Source organism: Mauremys reevesii, linkage group 11 (genome assembly GCF_016161935.1).
Source record: "Mauremys reevesii isolate NIE-2019 linkage group 11, ASM1616193v1, whole genome shotgun sequence".
Classification (NCBI taxonomy): Eukaryota; Metazoa; Chordata; order Testudines; family Geoemydidae; genus Mauremys; species Mauremys reevesii.
The window spans coordinates 8,791,956-8,810,874 of NC_052633.1; the positions used below are offsets into that span (position 1 = coordinate 8,791,956).

At 41.0% G+C, this 18,919-nt stretch overlaps 1 protein-coding gene across 13 annotated transcripts in view; it reads left to right on the forward strand.

Annotated features, from left to right (window-relative positions):
- The window catches only part of HDAC4 (histone deacetylase 4), a 428,940-nt gene that overhangs the window by 155,173 nt on the left and 254,848 nt on the right, over positions 1-18,919 (forward strand). For 11 of the 13 annotated variants that reach the window (XM_039494513.1, XM_039494522.1, XM_039494520.1 and 8 more), the window contains one exon: positions 10,406-10,477. The exons of 1 other annotated variant lie outside the window; for it this stretch is intronic. In XM_039494513.1, the coding sequence (XP_039350447.1) occupies positions 10,406-10,477 (72 nt within the window). Of the gene's footprint in view, positions 1-10,405; positions 10,478-12,338; positions 12,501-18,919 lie in introns of all 13 variants that reach the window. One more of the 13 variants, XM_039494525.1, reaches the window with a different exon arrangement.

The window sequence follows — 18,919 nt, forward strand, 5'->3', positions numbered from 1 at the left end:
GCCCCATGCTGCAGAGGAAGGTGAAAAACCCGCAGGGCCTCTGCCAATCTGCCCTGGAGGAAAATTCCTTCCTGACCCCAAATATGGTGATCAGCTAAACCCTGAGCATGTGGGCAAGACTCACCAGCCAGCACCCAGGAAAGAATTCTCTGTAGTAACTCAGATCCCACCCCATCTAACATCCCATTACAGGCCATTGGGCATATCTACCGTTAATCAAAAGAAAAGAAGTGTTACGGAAGAAAACGAATATTTCTGAAAATACTCAGGGCTTTGCTAAGAGATAGCACTGATAATTTATGCACCATGTCAGACATAAGCAGTGAAAGGTCTCTAATGCTAGATACTATATGTAAAATCGAGAGCAGTGTTGGATTAACTCTTTTTTTCCTCTTATACCCTTCCCTTATTCCCATCCCCAGTTCTTATTGTGGATATCCCCAGTTATCTTTTACCCCACAATTGCTGTAATAGTAGTAAATAGAGCTTGTCCAGTAATAGCTGCTTACAGCAAATATTTGTTATGATGGTTTCTGCTGATTTCTGCATGCTGTTAGGATACACTGGATTTTAATAATAGACTAAGCAGTCAACTCAATTGAATGTGTTATTGGAGTTTCTTCTTGGTAACTGCTATAAATCACATTGTGAGAAGCAAGTGAAGGATGCTTTCATTCTGTTAGACTTCTTCCCTTTTGGATGCGCAGTGCATCTTCCAGCTCTCTGGGCTAATTAAAATGCCATTACAGTACATGTGCCAAGGTCCAGTCCAGGGAGAGTTCTAAAAATAGATTCTTGAGTGCAGACAAATTAGAATGGAAACATGCATAGAGCATTTTTTCATAGGTTTAAGGAAAAATAATGCATTTGCTGCCTTTAATTGCTTCCTCACTCGTAAATGTACAGGTTTTTTTCCATTTTGTAAACTTCAAGTGAATAGGCAGATAAATAATGCATTCACTAAAGTTACTCTTCTCATTACTAATATCATTTTAACTTAGTGTTATATTTCTCAATTACCTTGTATGACAGCAATTTGTAATTCAGGAAATAGTAGAGGACCATATTTAATTGGCAGGCACAAATTGAAGATCTGTGCTGGTCTTTATTCCTCACACATATCCCAGTTCAGAATTCTTTCATTCCAATAATACTAGTGAAGGGGCACTGTTTCTCACTACATTTTAGGAAGACAAAACCCCAAATCATCCATGAACTGAACTGTTTTCCTCAAATAAAAGGTCTGGATGAATATTGTGGGCATTTTTATTCAAGAACTACCCCTCCCCTTTATGCTCCTTTTTATAAATTCATAAACAGAAGTTATATGTGATCACAATGCATATATACCTATAACAGAAACAAATATCTAGTTGTTGTTTTTAGATTTGGAACATGTCCATCACATAGTCCCTGGGTGCATATACACAATTAAAACACACAATTCAATGATCGATGCATACGTTACAATGCATACCACACTATAAACATCTGAAGAAATTCTGATAAAATAGGTGAGCTTTGCCATGTCCTGAAGGTCAATAGATTTCAGGTTATGTTGGACAGATGGAAGAAATGAATGCAACATTAGAGGACCCTCCTGAGCACACCCTGCTTTCTAGTCCCCAAGATTTCAAACGTAAGCACTGAGCAAGAGCACACCATACTATGTCATTTGCTGTGATGACTTACACCAGGATAGAAAAAGCTATGTTAGAGTTTGCCTATTATATATTGTATAGCTTGAGCTCTATGTAAATACCTTTAATTACACTTTGAAGCAGCTGGGAAGACTGTGCAGTTTTTAAACCTGACCTACTGACTGATTTACTTCTGTAGCCCAGAATCTCCTTTTTAATAAATAAATAAATAAAGTGAAACTTCTAGGCCACATGGTTGTAAATAAAATCTTCTGAATATAAACTAAGGGTAAATCGATAGCCTTGTCTTCCTATGCCTGCAGATTTGGAGAGGCATGAATTCCTGAAATGACACTTCAATGTCACATTAACAACTGCATTATTGATCATTTTAACAGATGGAATGAGGAAAGAGGTGGGAAAGAAGCCCTGGCATTGGAAATTGCTGTAGGGCAGTGTTTCCCAAACTTGGGACGCCGCTTGTGTAGGGAAAGCCCCTGGTGTGCCGGGCTGGTTTGTTTACCTGCCCCGTCCGCAGGTCCGGCCGATCGCAGCTCCCACTGGCCGCGGTTCACTGCTCCAGGCCAATGGGAGCTGCAGGAAGCGGCCTGAACTGAGGGATGCGCTGGCCACCGCTTCCAGCAGTTCCCATTGGCCTGGAGCGGCGAACTGCAGTGGCTCGCCCCAGCAGGGGCTTTTCCTACACAAGCGGCGTCTCAAGTTTGGGAAACACTGCTATAAGGAATGAAGTGCAGAGGGCAGAAGAGAGAAAATACAAAGACACAGGGATGAGAAACAAAAGGTTTGGGAAGGAAGAGGGGACAGAAATAGTGGTGTCCCAGGGTGGAGGAGAGGACATATTTTCTCACTGAATGCTTAATAAACAGTAGTAACTAAAAGTGTAGTAATTATACAAAGATCAGATTCTATCTTTGATCTTTGTGCAAACATCCCTTTTGACATGAGTGGGCGTTCTGTTGTGGATGGGGAGAGGGGGTATGGAGTACTAAATTTATACCCTGGCCCAAAGAACAGCACTAGTGGAATGCAGCCCTTGCTATCAAGTGAGTGTGACATGCTTGCTTTAATTGTAACCTAGCTCTACTCCATTTGTGAGCAGCTGCATTTTCCCTTAACCGTATTTTCTGAGTGGCCTTTTAAGTTAGGCCCTTTCAGAGAACAACACAGTAATCTAATGTTAGGATCACAAAGGCAGGAATAACTCTGACAAGGTCTACATCAGGGATGCAGAGTCACAATCATTTTACTAGAAACCAGTGGGAGAGAGGGGAAGATACTTCTGGTCACTAGTGCCAAGTGAGGATTTGGGAGCTATCAGACCTGCAAGTATTCCTACACTGCAAACTTTTCAGACAAAGTTTAGTTACAGTCTTGTCTGCCATGTCCTCTGAATACTGCCCTAAGGCGCTGAGCAGTGTCTGTTTGTTTGTCTGGGCTGAGCTTCAGCTAGCTTGTCAACTAAACTTTTTCTTGGTTAGATACTTTTCCCCATTTGGGCTTGATGAAAGAGATGCAGATTTGCATATCATCTGCATACCTATGGCAAAATAGCCCCAAATGTCTGTCTACCCAAAAGCCTCACCATCCGGGTGGTGGAATAGAACAGCATAGAACTCCACGTGAGTGTCATTTGAACTATTGATAGTAGTCCCTAGAAGCTCTTTGAGAACAGAACTGTTGAAGAGTGATCCAGTCTACAGGCAAGTAAACAAAACTCTCAGTTTATACCATGGTATTGAAAGCTGCAGACAGATCAACAAGCACGGTGTTCTCTCTTGTGCTATGCCCAGCCCAAAAGCCAGATTGAAAGGGAACATCAAATTATGTGGAATTGAGATGATACAGCTGCCTCACTACTACTTACTCAATAACTTGAGCTAAAAAAAAAAAGTGATAGAGAAATGGGGTGTAAATTGGCATGGTCACTAGCCTCATTGGTCTAATGACTTGTCATTTGAAGGAGATTGATACCAGACCCACCTATAGAAAGGTGTTAGTTAAAATAATTAAGATCAGGCTGAGTACACTCTGCTCAGGTTATCTAGTCTGTCACATGAGACATCACTTATTGTATCTGCTCCCCTCCATGTTTTTCTGGGATGTGTAACTTTGCCATGAGATATTACTCCCCTGTGGCTCCCGCTCCTGGAGGACACAAAAGGAAAGAGAGGACAGAGAAACTGGTGCAGTACAGGTGACTTGGTAAAACAGCTTGGAGAAATATCTACTCTTTTTTCCCTTCAGTTAAATTTCCCTTGATTAATCTGATTGTATTTGTTTATTTGGATGGCTGGGGAGAAAGGGCTAAAATGTCTTTGGAATTTTGGTAACGGAAACTCATTTTATCATTTTTCAATCCAGAATGTCTCCTATCTCTTCACTTATTCATGAATGTTGACATAAAACACTGTGTAAAAGCATTTATCTTGTATTATAAAGGTCAGTTACACGTCATCAGAATTATGAACTGAACGTCTCAAGTAACCATGGTAAGAAGGGAACGCAGCTCAGCAGGAGCAAAGAAAGCACTTTTTTTATTCAGGACCTGAAGTAAAATTCCATCAAGACTGCCAGCTTATTTTCAGTGTGGTAGCACAACATATGTTGTATTGGTTGTTATCACACATTTTTTATTTTAAAAAACATTTTATAGTTTTTTCTCTAATATACCTAGAGTTTGTAGTCATAACTGTAAGGTTGCCTAATCAGTCCTCTTCCAGTGGCCCTTTTTTCAGTTGCTCATAGCTTTCTCAAACTTTCACTAGATTTGCTGCTGGGAGAATGATGATCTCTTTTGATGCCTTTCTTTAAAAAAAAAAAAAAAAAGTTGAAAGTTTGCTCAGTTATGATTAAATCTTTTTTTGAGAGCGAAGACAATCCAGGCAAATTTTCTCCTCTAGCACTCCAGAAGAAGGGGGAAGAATGTTGACATTTTGCAGGGAAGAGAGCTCTTAAACTGGATATGTGGTCTTTTGTTATCTGGTGAAAATCTGACTTGATTTGGCAGTTATCATGGTTAAAAAAAATCTCTTATTTCAAGCATGGTAACTTTGTTTTTTAAAATATTTTAAAATAATGATCTTCCAGTATTCTAATAGCAATAGACTTGCATGATTAATAACATTGTGTGGAATTTTAATCTTCATAGCAAAAATTGTGGAAACCCTAACCAATAGATCAGAGTAGCTTTTGTACTGCTTGTTAGATATTTTTTCCTGAGCTGCTTTTTGGAAACTCTTAAGTATCTCTTTAAGGGAATTTAGTTGCTTTTGGGAAGTGACTCCTGACTTTCCTATTTTTTTATTCAGTTTTATAACGATGGTTAATATGCAGCAGCTAACTTGTAGTGATACATGACCAAACTCTTCCATGTGTATTTTCGATGTAACATTACAGATTTTATTGAATGTTAATGTTAATTCCTACTGTAGCAAATGCATTGACAGTATGTATTTGTATGATTTTAATTTTGAAAGAAAATGTCCTCAGGCTATTTGGTCCCAAAATTTAGCTTTCTATGGTATCTTTATCTTACTACTAAAACGGATTTTCCCAGGCAGACCAGATTTGTGCTTGCCTGCTGATTTAAAATAGCGATTTTTAGAGTGTCCTGGCAACAGCTGAATTGTGTTCAACTGATCTTTTCAATTGTTGGGTTACGGCAGATGTGGAAAAGAAGGATTTCTGCTTTGCCTGGCCTGTTCGGGTAATAACAGTGCTAGGCAAAACCAAAACTCCAGGTGAAAAAACTGATTTTGCTTTTTATGAGGAATTAATTGCCTGGGAGATACCTTACTCCTATAAAGCAGTGAGCAGAAAATTAGTCAATATATGGGATAACTTTCTTTGTTTTGACTGTCAGTGATGTTGTTTTGATTATCATCCCATTGCATATTATCCATACCCTTGCTTTGATGTTAAAATTGAATTGTAATATTGAGTTAAAACTCATGGAGATGATCCTGATCCATTGTGACTGGGTTCTTCCTTTTCATCTTCAAGCACAAGGGCTCCTCCTCCCTCAGAGTCTCAGTGTCATGCTGGCAGGGAGAAGTGTTCAGTCTCCCTGCCACTCAGCGAAGCAGACACTTCTCTGGGGGTCTTCAGTCTGGAAGTTTGTAAAATGGACATGATGATGTCCTCTGGTATCACATTTGTGTGTAAGGTTCTGCAGTCTTCCCTTGGGTTTCCTTCAGTAAAACCCTGCAGATGTACTTTAAAAAGTGGGAAGTAAAGAGATTCATATAAGAGGAAAGGGAGTGAGCTCTGTGCTTAGAACCTGGGGAGGAAGTTCCTTGTTGTAGTCATGATCTGTTACAGAACAGCCCATGTCATGGGCAGTGAAGTTACAGGAAAGAAAGTAGACTCTACATTTTCTAAGCATGGTAATTACACTTTTCTCTATGCTAACCCTTTTAGCAAGAGAATTAGATCAAATACACCTCTACTTCGATATAACGCTGTCCTTGGGAGCCAAAAAATCTTACCGTGTTATAGGTGAAACCGTGTTATATCGAACTTGCTTTGATCCGCCAGAGTGCGCAGCCCCGCCCCCCCGGCGCGCTTCTTTACTGTGTTGTATCCGAATTCATGTTATATTGGGTCGCGTTATATCAGGGTAGAGGTGTATAGGCATGTAAACTGAACATTTTATAGCTTAAGACCCATATAGAAATATCTATCTATCTGCTCTAGGTGCCTGTGTCATAACTTAATAGACAGTTCATAATAATTAAATTGCATCATTTCCATCCCATGTACTTGCCAACCAGCAAGCTAGCTAAACTAACCATTGAAACAACCCTTCCTGTAAATTTAATCTGTTACATTTCTCCCAGTTAAAATAAAGGAATTCTAGAATGCCTTCCAGGTGATCAGATGAGGGCTGATAGGAACTAAAGTGGGGAGAATCTGGTGTATTCCCCAACAATCTATTTCAATAATTAATGTTAAAATGGAGGGAAATAAAGCATCAACAGAATAGGATTTTGTATATATGTATTATTTATTTCATGTGTGTTATTGACGGTCTAGTCTCTGGTGCTAGCATTTTTTACTGCAGTTTTCTTTCTATAGGAGCAGCGAGAAAAGTAAGTGTAGTATAGGTTATTTGGTTTCAGCCAATTCAATTTAAAAAAAAAAATACTGTCATGAGACTCCTATCTAGATACTGTAGGACTAGTGAATTGAAAAACCTCTTTTCCCTCATCATAGCATCACTTAAGTTATTCTTCAATATTTTGTTAATATTTGTACTGTCCCCTGTCAAGGCCTTGATGTCTTTGGTGCATTGGGAGCTGTGGGTGGGCTAGAGAGGGGGAAGCAGCAGGGAGTACACTACTAGAACATCTGTGGTGTTCTGTTTTTGTTTTGTTTTGTTTTAGGGTAGGAAATAGGATTTTTTGAAATTTAAAAAATGTCATTTTTAATTTTTTTTTAATTGTTTAAAAGTGTTGGTGAACTCTAGATTGGTTTCTGAAACTTTGAGTTGGATATCAATAAAGTATGTTTCAGAATCAAACTTATGTACTTCTAAGTGCTAGCAAACCTACTGTCCTCTCCATGAAAATTTCTCTTAGTAACGCACTTCCTTCCATGCTAAATAATGATTTCATAACTTATAAAAACAAAAACTCTGGCTTACTCAGTATACTCCTGTCTCTTAAGATTTCAGTGTTTTAAGGAAGAGGTTTTTAAAACAAATTTTCTCTTGTACTGAACTGAGCATATTATTGAGGCTGAATAAAAAAAGAGTAACAAAGGTTTAATTGTTTTGATATGTGGCTTTTTGAAAATTCAATTATTTGGGCATTTTTCTTATTTAGATTTATAAAAAGATACTAGAAATATCCATTACAAGATCAGGCAGCCCTTCTAAAACTGAACATTCACAATAATAAAAAATCCTAAACTCTTTAAGTCAGTAGCCAGAATCCATACAATTACAATCTGAGCTGGCCCCAGACTGTAACTATCTTATGCCAGTAAATAACTGTGGCTAATTGTAATTCCATCCATTCTCCAGATACCCTGCTAAAGATCAGCATGTCTCAGTGCTGAAACTCTAGACCAGGGGTGGGGAACCTCCAGCCTGTGGGCTGGATCTGGCCCCCTGCTTAATTTCATACAGCCCGTGGCAAGTCTCCGCGCCATGGGCCGGAAGCCCTGAGCCTCAGCGCCCCCACATGGGGCTGGAGCCACAAGCACCAGTTTTCCCCGCTGTGGGGGGAAGCTAGGGTGCCAGGCTGGTTGGTCAGCGGCCCCTAAGCGCAGGGGCGATCAAGAAAGCTTCACGTCTGTGTGTGCCTACCCGCACCCATAGGTGCTGCCCCCACCGCGGCCAATGGGAACTGCAGGGGTGGCTCCTGTGGGCAAGGACAGCGCACATTGTGCAGAGCCACCTGGCCATATCGTGGCCGCTTCCGGGAGTGGCACGGGGCCAGGGTGGTGGAGGGGGGGAGTCTATCTTAGCCCTGCCGCCGATCGGGAGCCACCTGAGGTAAGCAGCGCCCGGCCGGAGCCCGAACCCCTGCCCCAGTCCTGAGCCCACTCTCGCACTCCAACCCCCTTGGTCCCCTCCTGCACCCTGAACCTCTCATTTCTGGCTCCACCCTGGAGCCTAGGGGAAGCCCCGAGCCTCTGCGCTCTCCAGTGTGGCTATGTGTGGCCTGTGACTGATATTTTCCATGGGTCAGTGGGCCCCGATAGGAAAAAAGGTTCCCCACCCCTGCTCTAGACCTCTGCAGAGTAAGGGGTTGGGGAGAAGTCCTTCCAGAGACAGGAGGCTCTCACAGAGAACCCTCTGCCACAAGCACCCTCTTCTGTATATAGAGATTACTTTTAGCATCTCTGATGATTAAAGCTATGGCAGTATAGTACTCTGGTAACCCAGATCCAAACCAGTTCCCCGAATGCCACCTGGAAACCTACAGAAAGCCTGCAGAATACATGTATTCCTAGTGCAAAGCTTTGTTTAATATGTGAGTTACTGCATTCTGGAGGGTCTTCTGCTTCTGAATAATTTGAGGTGTAGCCCTAAATAGTATTACAGTAGTCTAATGGTAAGGTGACAAATGCATAGATAAGTGTACCAAGTGCCACATCCCAAACAAAAAGTTGCACTCCTCTTATTAAGCACAGATGGGACAGTGGGCTCTTTGCTATGTAACCTTTGTTCTAATAAAGCCACAAAGTTGTGAGCTTGGTTCACAAATGATTATACACCACTTGTTAATAATGTTGATATAAGTTTAGCCAGTTCTTCCATTTCCCTCTTCCAGTTTAGTATTAGCTGTCCAGATTAACCCTCAGCAGAACCTAGTCCTCAGCCAAACACCAACTTCTTATAGACAAATCTCTCATATTCATTCCACTGCAGCTGTGGGATCATCCATTATTTTACTGGGTATTCTATTTCCTTTAATAAAAAACGAACATACAAACTTTTTAACTGGTATGTGTTCGAGGGGCAATATTTGCTACCATTTGAAAAGAAAAGCTCATGACACAGCTCATTTTATTGATATATTGTACCTGAGGTTTTACCAAATTGAAAGTGCTACTAAGAGACAACTGATGCACACAACAGATAGGACTTTTAATTACATTTTTCTCTTCAAACTTTTTGGAGTAGAGAAAATAAGCAGAAAAGATGAGCCAGTATTTATGTAATGAAAAAACATTAACATGTAAATGATAAACTCAGTGCTGTCTTTTGATTTGACTGTGAGAGACAGGGTACCTGTTTTGATGTTTTTCTAGAACTGTAAATAACTTGATTCACATGACTTTAGAAGGTAGAAGACAGCAGGATGTAGGAGAAGAATTAACCAAAAAAAAAAGGGGGGGGAAGTTGATGTGGGCCATAGTTGCATGGTCAACAAATACTTTAAGTGTTTGCTCTTTCATTTTTGGGCAAGAGTCAAGAAGTCTGGTGTGACATTCTACCTCAACTTGTTTTGTATGGACGATGTAATCTTTAAAATAGAAAAATGCTTTGACAAGATGGACTTCTGCATATTTTACAAAATAAATGTGGGTTGTTTTTGGGGTTTTTTTTAAGTGCCTTTTCTGAAATCCAAACCACTGCAAAACAAGGTGCATGAGACATGTCTGTGCATTTTAATCTCCTGCACCGCACTCTGTTTTCTTTACCATCTCTTCAGCATATTACAGCTGTTCTTAGAATGTGCCTCCCAGGTCTGTGTTTCTGTTAGCAACTTCACCATACTGTTGTTAAACAGAAAAATAAATAGCCATTTATTTATTCAATGATAGGACTTATTTACTGTACCTTTTTAGTAGCAAGACTGACAAGTAAGGCTCCCTGAATTCCGACAAGTACAACTAAATACTAAATAAAAACCAAAGCAGAAGAGATTAAAGTAGGTTTCATATTTTCTGGCTTGATATATAGTGATTGTTATGGTACTGACTTTAGAGCATCCTTGTTTAAAGTGATTTGTGATATTGGTATTTTTTTTTCCTTTGCATTGATAATTAGTTAGTGACCAGAGGTGGGGCTAGCCCATTGTGGGCCCTAAGCAGGAATATTTTTGCCCCCTTCCAAACACATGCTAATGATTAACAGCCCCCCCCCTTGAGCCTTGAGCTGCTTGGGGTCCTAAGCAATTGCTTAGTCTGCATACCCCTAGTGCTGGCTCTGTTAGTGACTTTGGTTAATTGAACTACTTTAGACATTCCGCAAACAGGTGGTGATGTCAAATCCTTTTTGTGTTTTCCAGATGGACTTTCTGGCCGAGATCAGCCAGTAGAGCTGCTAAATCCACCTAGAGTGAACCATATGCCCAGTTCTGGTAAGAAGAAAATACATTTCTGTCGAGTGTTATTCCAGGAAGAAAGGCATGCAGAGTATTGTCTTATTTTTCTATTGTAAAGGGGTTAGCAGATTACAGCTGTAAATTTACTGAATGATGTCTACTAGGATTTATAAAAATTCACTTTTCCACAGTGAGTGAAAATGTTGACCTAGTGAGTGTGATTGGGGAGCTGCTGGCTCTTCTGAAAGAGAAGTGAGAGGAAATGAGCGGAACAGTCCAGGTGCTCCTGGGTTTTTTTATTAGGGGGCCAGGGAGAAAGCAGAGTGACTGGAGCTACAAGGTTGTTCACAGAAAGTGAGGGGGGACCAAGAGCGGAGTAACCCCTGAATTACTGGGCTTCTCACAGGCTGGAGGGAATTACGAAGTAAAGTGGCCTCTGAGTTGCTGCTCCTTAGGAGCTGGGGAGAAAGAGTGAGGAGTAGAGTGCCTTCTTATGCCAGGGTGTATCAGAGAGGTAGAGACTAGCATGATTGCTTAGGGGTGGCAGAACTAATTAAACAGAATTCTTTCTAAAGATACCACCTGGGAGAATTCTCACTCATGGGTCTTGATTTTTTTAATGTGCAGAATTCCCACAGCTCTTAGAATTTTGATCAATGACATCGCTGGGTACTGGGTAAAAGGATCTCCAATTCACAGCTGCTATCTTTAAACTGGAGTACCAGGTCTTCATGGTCAAGGGTCATGTGGCGATATGGATAGAGATCTCAAACTTGGTTGACTTTTTCCCCAGTAGAAATACCAGGAATTTTAAAAGCTCCTCCGAGGGACAAGATCTGATTTGTTGCTTGTCTGCTGGGCCACAGGCATAGAAGTGCCGAGAGCTTGAAGATCAGCTGTGGAGTGGAGGGCTATAGAAAAAAGGTCATCCTGGATTCACTTTGGCCTATTCCTCCCTCCCTCAGGTCCTTTCTTCACGGGAGGGATGGCGAAGTCTCTCTATAGGCTTTTAATCCATTTTTTACCAGGCACCAAAATCGCAAGAGTTTTTAAAATATTCCATAGTATTAAGCCTGCCTGCAATTACCAGTAATGTGCAGGCCCTCTCTGTTCGAGGCAGACTGGAGGTTTGATGTCTCTGATGACCCCCAGTCACATGTGATACATGGATCCTGACCATTGTCTGAGGTTACAAGTTCATGTTTTCCTAAAACCCGGCCTGATCTTAAGCACCCAAGGATGCTCTTGGGTTTCTTGATATCAGGGAAGAGATTTTGCAGAAAAACCAACCTCTCCTTGTAAAACATTGTGTTACTGGATGAAAGACAGAAGGGAGCTTTGTTCCATGGTTGACATGTTTCAGCAAGGAGGGCATAAGAAATAGGTTAGCATGTTTTTATGGACAAGCACATTTAAGTGAAATCATTACATGGCTTTGGATGTAGAGGTTATTGGGCTCCAGGGGCACTGTCTAGCTGTATCTATTTGTTTACCTTTAGGTTTGTGTCTGTCACCCATCACCATACTATCTGTGTGCCTTTCACACCAATTACCGTGTTAGTCTGTGTTAGCAAAACCAATGAGGAGTCCTTGTGGCACCTTAGAGACTAACACATTTATTTGGGCATAAGCTTTCATGGGCTAAAACCCACAAAAGTTTATGCCCAAATAAATTTGTTAGTCTCTGAGGTGCCACAAGGACTCTTCGTTGTTATTGGTGATAGTAAGTTCCCTAGTGCACTTAATGGAATCGTCTTTGGTTCTTCCATATTGGGTTATAAAAAGCTTTGCTTGAAATAACTTTGAGAAGGGAAGACATAGTGGTTGATGCTGTTGGTGTCAGACTGGTAATGATGGAAAAGCTTTATTGAAGGGGAATGTTTTGTCATTCCCAAAGGTGACTGGACTCTGGATTTCTCTATTCTCCTTTGAAGATTCATTCCACAACCATCTCCCCTCAACTGAGAATGCCTTGTCCCTGTGTCTTGAATGCTTCATTCTGGCCTTTGTGATCTGCAGTGTCATAAAGGAGTGCAAATGACTTAGAGAGACAGAGTGGGTAAGGATAATCTTTTATTGGACCAAGTTCTGTTGGTGAGTGAGACGAGCTTTCAAGCCACACAGAGCTCTTCTTCAGGTCTGGGAAAGGTACACTCCCAGCATCACAGCAAAATGCAAGGTGGAACAGATTGCTTAGGATAAATATTTAGTACATATTGTAAGGGACTATTCAAGGTAGAATGGCCTGTTAACATCTCTGTAGTCATTGAACAAAAGAGAGGATTAGTGGTCCCTTACAATATGTGCCAACTACTTATTGTGTACAATCTGTTCCACCTTGCATTTTGCTGTGATGCTGGGAGTATACCTTTCCCAGACCTGAAGAAGAGATCTGTGTGGCTTGAAATGCTGTACTTGTAATAGAGATTTTTTTTCCATATAATTGGCCTTTCCCTGTATTTTTATTTGCTGAATTCAGAAAAGTTAATAGGCTGTTCTAAGGTCTTCTGACCAAACTGATTAGGTTTTCAAGCAGCATGAATCAAATGCACATAGCTTTTCACATGTCTGTGTTTTAGCTCGCAGGTGCTCACTAGATGTCAGTCTGCTTATTCAATAAACTTGGATCAGAGGTGAGGATGTGAGGTTCTACACACGGGAGTTTAGCCTGTGTATTAATGATGTCTGTCTATGCCACTTAAATGAAAGCTGCTTTGAGGTTTTCATTGTAAAACTAGAATCTCCAACATTTTAATCAGAATTGATGCATTATGTAAAATATATAGATAAGCCCTTTCAGGATTTAAATCAAATATTATGTTTTGTAGCATGCCCTCATTGCGTGTTTGATCAAATACAATAATGTCTACATTAAGTGTACTTTCATTTTAGCACTCGAATGAGTGATTTTTTTGAAAAAACCATGTTTCATGCCGCTTTAGGTGGAAACACTTATGTGAAGTAGTTTTCTTGTCAGTGTAAACTTTATTGTTGCTCATTTTGCTACAATTGAAAGTAATCTTAAGCAATTTCTCTACTGTTGGAAGTATGAAAACAACTTGGTGTGTATATAAGTTTCCAGGAAAATGCTAGAATGCACCATGGGAACATGTTCTTTTTAAACTCAAAAGTTCTTTCTTTGAGTAGCAAAACTGTGCAAATTGGCACTAGTTTTCCCACAGCTGATCTACTATGCAAGTCATGACAGATCTGTCGGGTTTAAAGGTGACTGGGCTGTGTCCTCGTAGCATATTTACTGAGTTTGTTTGTTCCGGGAAAGTATTAACACATTCCTTTAACAATGTTTTGGCTGTGGTTTTTATAGATAGATGGCATTCAAGGAACAAAGCAATTACTTTGACATGTCATACCAACCACTGGTTAATGAGGGAGATAGGAATATCTCCATATATTATCATCTCATAGAACTAGAAGGGACCCTGAAAGGTCCTAGAATCCAGCCCCTGCCTTCACTAGCAGGACCAAGTACTGATTTTGCCCTAGATGGCCCCTTCAAGGATTGAACTCACAACCCGGGGTTTAGGAGGCCAATGCTCAAACCACTGAGCTCTCCCTCATATCCCTTATAAAGCAGTATTTAGAGCAGTGTTTAAGCATAGCTAACAGAAGCTATTTACTCTGTAATGTGGATGTCAGAGTGGAAAAGGTGTAGCAAGATGATTACATCAGCAATAGCAACCTTAACCACCACTCCTCACTGGTTTGATGGAGAATCTTGGTGGTTGTAGTGTCTGTAGCAGACTAGAGATGGGAGGTATCAACATTTTCAGTAGGCTAAACAAAGCCTGTTGCTGCCCAAGATACAGAGTAATCCCCCCCCAAAGTACTAGGGATTGTTAGTAAGCAAAAGGAGGGGAGGGGCGGGGCGGGGGGGGGGAGATTCTACTACTTAATAGCCTACGTAGTCAAAATTTGTCAACATATTACTGTGGAAGTTTTCCCAGACTCTGAGACTGCAGTATAATGCCTTTAATAGAAGTTCAGCAAAATAAAAGTGGTATAGCAGTGATTCTTAAACTTTTGTACTGTGACCCCTTTCACATAGCAAGCCTCTGAGTGTGACCCCTTTTATAAATTAAAAACACTTAATATATTTAACACCATTATAAATGCTGGAGGCAAAGCAGGGTTTGGGGTGGAGCTGACAGCTTGCAACCCCCCACATAATAACCTCACGCCCCCCTGTTTGAGAACCCCTGTGCTATAGCAATAGGCTGCATTAAATTTCAGCTCCTTGCTTCATCCTCTTCTTGGACCTAATTAGCCAGTCTCCCTTTCACAAATTATTTTTTTAAAAGCTACAGCTGTTAGAAGTTGGCCATCACAAGGAGATGGATTCTGTAATAGAGCAGTTTGTCAAGCATGGACAGAAGTTTGTCTCTGTTTGTTGGTTTAGACATCCAAAAGGAACGGGGGTGCCTTTTCAGTGCATTGAGACTTTCCAGCTATCAGACCACTGCCTCTAGGTCCTCTGTTCCAAAAGCTTTTGAAGAAAATGCAGAGGTTTGTTCAGTTCACTGTGGTTTTCTGAACCTGGTTCAGATTTCAGACAGGTCACTTAGAATTCTTGGATACTCAGAGCTACTTGGTTTTGTTCAAGAAAGGATACCATTAAAACAGATAGCCAACGGGATTATTAACACGCCAGAAGATTTCTCAAGCTGAGCAAGCTTAGTGTTTTACTATACTTTGTATACTACATGGCATATCCTTCTTGGAGACTGAACCTATAGTGGTAACAAAGGCTAACTGCCAAGTTACTGTAAAACGACACACTTATTGGCATCCATGTGGTAACCCAATTAAACAAGTCTACTTGTTAACATTAGTGACTATACTGTTCTCTGGTGATAACTGTATAATCGGCCTATGCCTCTATGGTGGTTTTTGTGTCTCTAGGTTTGGTATGTTTATTAAATCACATAGGGGTGGCATTTTTAGATGATATTGCATAAGACAGAAAAATGGCAGGGTAGGACGGCCAAAGTTTCATTACAGTTCCCATCTAAAAGCAAATTATTTATTTATTTATTTATTTATGTCCGCCTGAAGATAACTCCGTCCTACACTAGAGGGTCTGAGGAGGTTTGAATCCAGAAATTGTCCTCTCTCTATTTATTTTCTAGTATCCTTTCTGGATTCAAATCTCGTCAAACTCCATTCTGATTTTTATGTATCTAATCTTCAGGCAGCCTAGTCTTGTGGAATAAGGACAGAGCTGAGAACTGGCTTGATGTTTGTCCTTGGATGTGTCACGTAACCTTTCTGTGTCCATTTCCTCATATATAAGAATGGAAATGACACTGACCATATATATTTGTTCATAAGCCGAATTTTTTTTAGTAAAAAAGGGAAGCATCAGAGAAGGGGGTCGGCTTATGAATGGGTAATAGAGAGGGAGAGATGGGACGCAGCCCCTCCCCCCAACAGAGGGAGCAAAGAGAGGCAGCAGAGCCAGAAGGGAAGAGGTGGGGCCAGAGTCTCTCCACTTCGGGCCATGCTACTCCCCCCCTTCCCCAGCCTCCAAAGCAGCTGCAGCTGCGCCCCGAGCAGGCTGTGGCCGTGTTGCCCGGCCCGCCGGAAGACGCTGTGGCCGTGTTGCCTGGCCTGCTGAAGCAACTCCAGCCAGGTCAGAGACCTCCTCCCCTGGCCCTCCCCAGGTAAGGTGGGATGGGGAGAGCGTGGGGGTCCCGGGCTAGGGGTGGGGTCAGGTGGGGGGTGGTCACAGGGGTTACTCCCCTGACTCCCAGCTTCTCCCCCCCCCCAAAAAAAATTTCCCCACCAGTTGCTGTCCCGGCCCATCAGGGTAAGGAGCTGGCGCACTGGGACACTTTGTTTACTTAGGTTTACCTCCGTGCCTGCGGACGCTCAAGGTAAACAAATCATCTTGGCCCACCAGCACCTTATCCTGATGGCCTGGAAGCCAAAGATTGCTGATTCCCTGAATTATAGGGTCGGCTTATGAACTATTATAAAAATTTTCCATTTTTACTTATCCATCTTGGATGGGGGGTTGGCTTATAAATGAACCGGCTTATGATCGAGTATATACGGTACCTATTTCACAGGTGTTGTAGGGTTAATTCATGAATATTTACTCGCCTCTTTGAAAATGTCAACAGCATTTAAATGTGAAGTATTATTTTTAACCCTTAGCACAATTCACATAGGATGAATAATACACATCCTCAGCTATTTCTCCCTCTCTGCTCCCTTTACAACAAGGCTCCAGTTGCTTATTTATCCCTCCCCGACCCTATTCAAGTTATTAAAATTCCCCATGTTGATCCACTGCAGTCTTGTTTGGGCACAGAAGTGTGACTTGCACACCTGCCTCTCTGTCCCAAAAATCTAAAACATGTGAATTTGCATTTATATATCTGCAAAGCAGTGTTAGAAGAGGGCCTTTGAATGCAAGACAGTATTTACACTGAGCTTTCAGATCTTGTAGGAGAAGAAGAAAAATTAAAGATATGAACAAAAATTTAAAGAATCATTTGCATTTTAATCAGTAATTGGTTCTCATTGCCTCTAGGTTTTCTAAAAATGACATTATTGTGCCATGAGTGAAAAATAAGTGATTAATATTTCATGGGGAGTTGATCCTGAACTTAAGAATTTTTCAGTAGGGAATTCTTCAGGTTTCAGATGTGACCTATGTTACTTTGTTCATTTCCTCCAACTTTCTCTCTATATAATTGTAACGTCTTTATTTTGCCTGGATCTACAACCCTGCTGGAGAAAATGGCAGTCAGAGGAAGTGGGCTCTGATTTCTTTCATGCCAGGACAGTGCTGTTTGGATACACATGATTAACATATGTTCCATCATTCTGCTTTTCACTGGAGATGATTCAGAACCCAGTGTTTGTAAGACCGTTTGGATTTATCAGTGTCTTTGAGAGGCTCATTTCTGTGTCTGCTAGATAGCAATGAAAATTAGTCCTCTATTTGTAACTTCAGTTTTGTCAAGCAGGATTTACAGCTTTAGGATGGAGTGGGAGACCATGACCAAACTTTAAACTTTCCTAGGTTCTGTCAGTTCCACCATACAGTTAAGGAATTGCCTTAATCGTTTCTAAAGAATGAGTACAGCTAAAAAGTTCAGTAGTTGTATTCAACATGGGATTTTATGCTGGTAATACTGACCAAAACTCCTTAGCAAAAAAATTTCACAACGCATGACAGGAAAGTATCTGCTGCTTTTGATAGTCCACAGAGTTAGCCTCAAGTTGGAAAAATTTCATTTTATTCACAGTATATTTTTCCACAAAAAGATTTGGCTTGATCCAGAATGGATTTTTGTGATGGCACTTCATACTTCAGGAATCTCTGAAGTGCTTTTGGCATAATTAATTGGATCTGTGTAGTCCAGTGACTCCATAAGCAAATGCAACTGTTACATGCTCAGCAACAGCATACAGTTTTGAGCATAGGAAACTTTTTAATGAGAGAGGACGTATTGAACAGAACAATAGGGTGTATCATCTACATAGCTTTTCAGGGCAAGGCATTTGAATCCAAGATCAGATCAATGTGTCAGCCACCCCATCTGACACACTGAACCTGCCTCTCATTACTCCTTTCCCCTCTTCACAGAACTGAGAAATAGAGAAACAAAGCAAGGAAGAGAAGAAAAGCCCCAGAGCAGCAAGAGGGTAGATAGAAGGGTTGAGAAGGGAGGAACAATATCCCCATGTAATAGTTGGGGAGGGGAGGGGGGAGAAGGAGGAGTGAACCCCTCTTCACTCCCAGTACCTAGGCATTAAACAGATGTTATTCTTCCAGTTGCAATATGGCATGACTTCTTGATGCAGTCTTCCATAGATTCCCAGGCCAGAAGGGACTACTGTGATCATCTATGGTCTGTGTCATAAAGGAGTTCAGACCAGAACTTCCCCAAAATGATTTCTAGAGCAGATTTGTTAGAAGAATATCCAGAATTGATTTTAAGCATCATCAGTGATGGAGAATCTACCATGACCCTTTGTAAATAGTTCAAATGGCTAATTGCTCTTACTGACAAAAATTTACACCTTCTTTCCAGTCTGAATTTGTCCATCTTCATCTTCCAGCCATTGGATCCTGTTAGACCTTTCTCTGCTAGATTGAAGAGCCCGTTATTAAATATTTGTTCCCCACACAGAACTTAATAGACTATAATCAGCCTTCTCTTTATTAAACTAAGTAGATTGAGCTCTGAGTCTCACTATATAAGGCATGTTTTCTAATCCTGTACTAATTCTCGTGGCTGTTCTTTGAACCCTCTCCACTTTATCAACATTCTTCTTGAATTGTGGACACCAGAACTGGATGCAGTATTCCAGTGGTAGTTGCACAAATACAAAATAGAGGTAAAATAACTGCTCAACTCCTCCTCAAGATTCCCTTGTTTATGAATTCCAAAATTGCACTAGCTCTTCTGGCCACAGCGTAACACTGGGAGCTCGTGTTCAGCA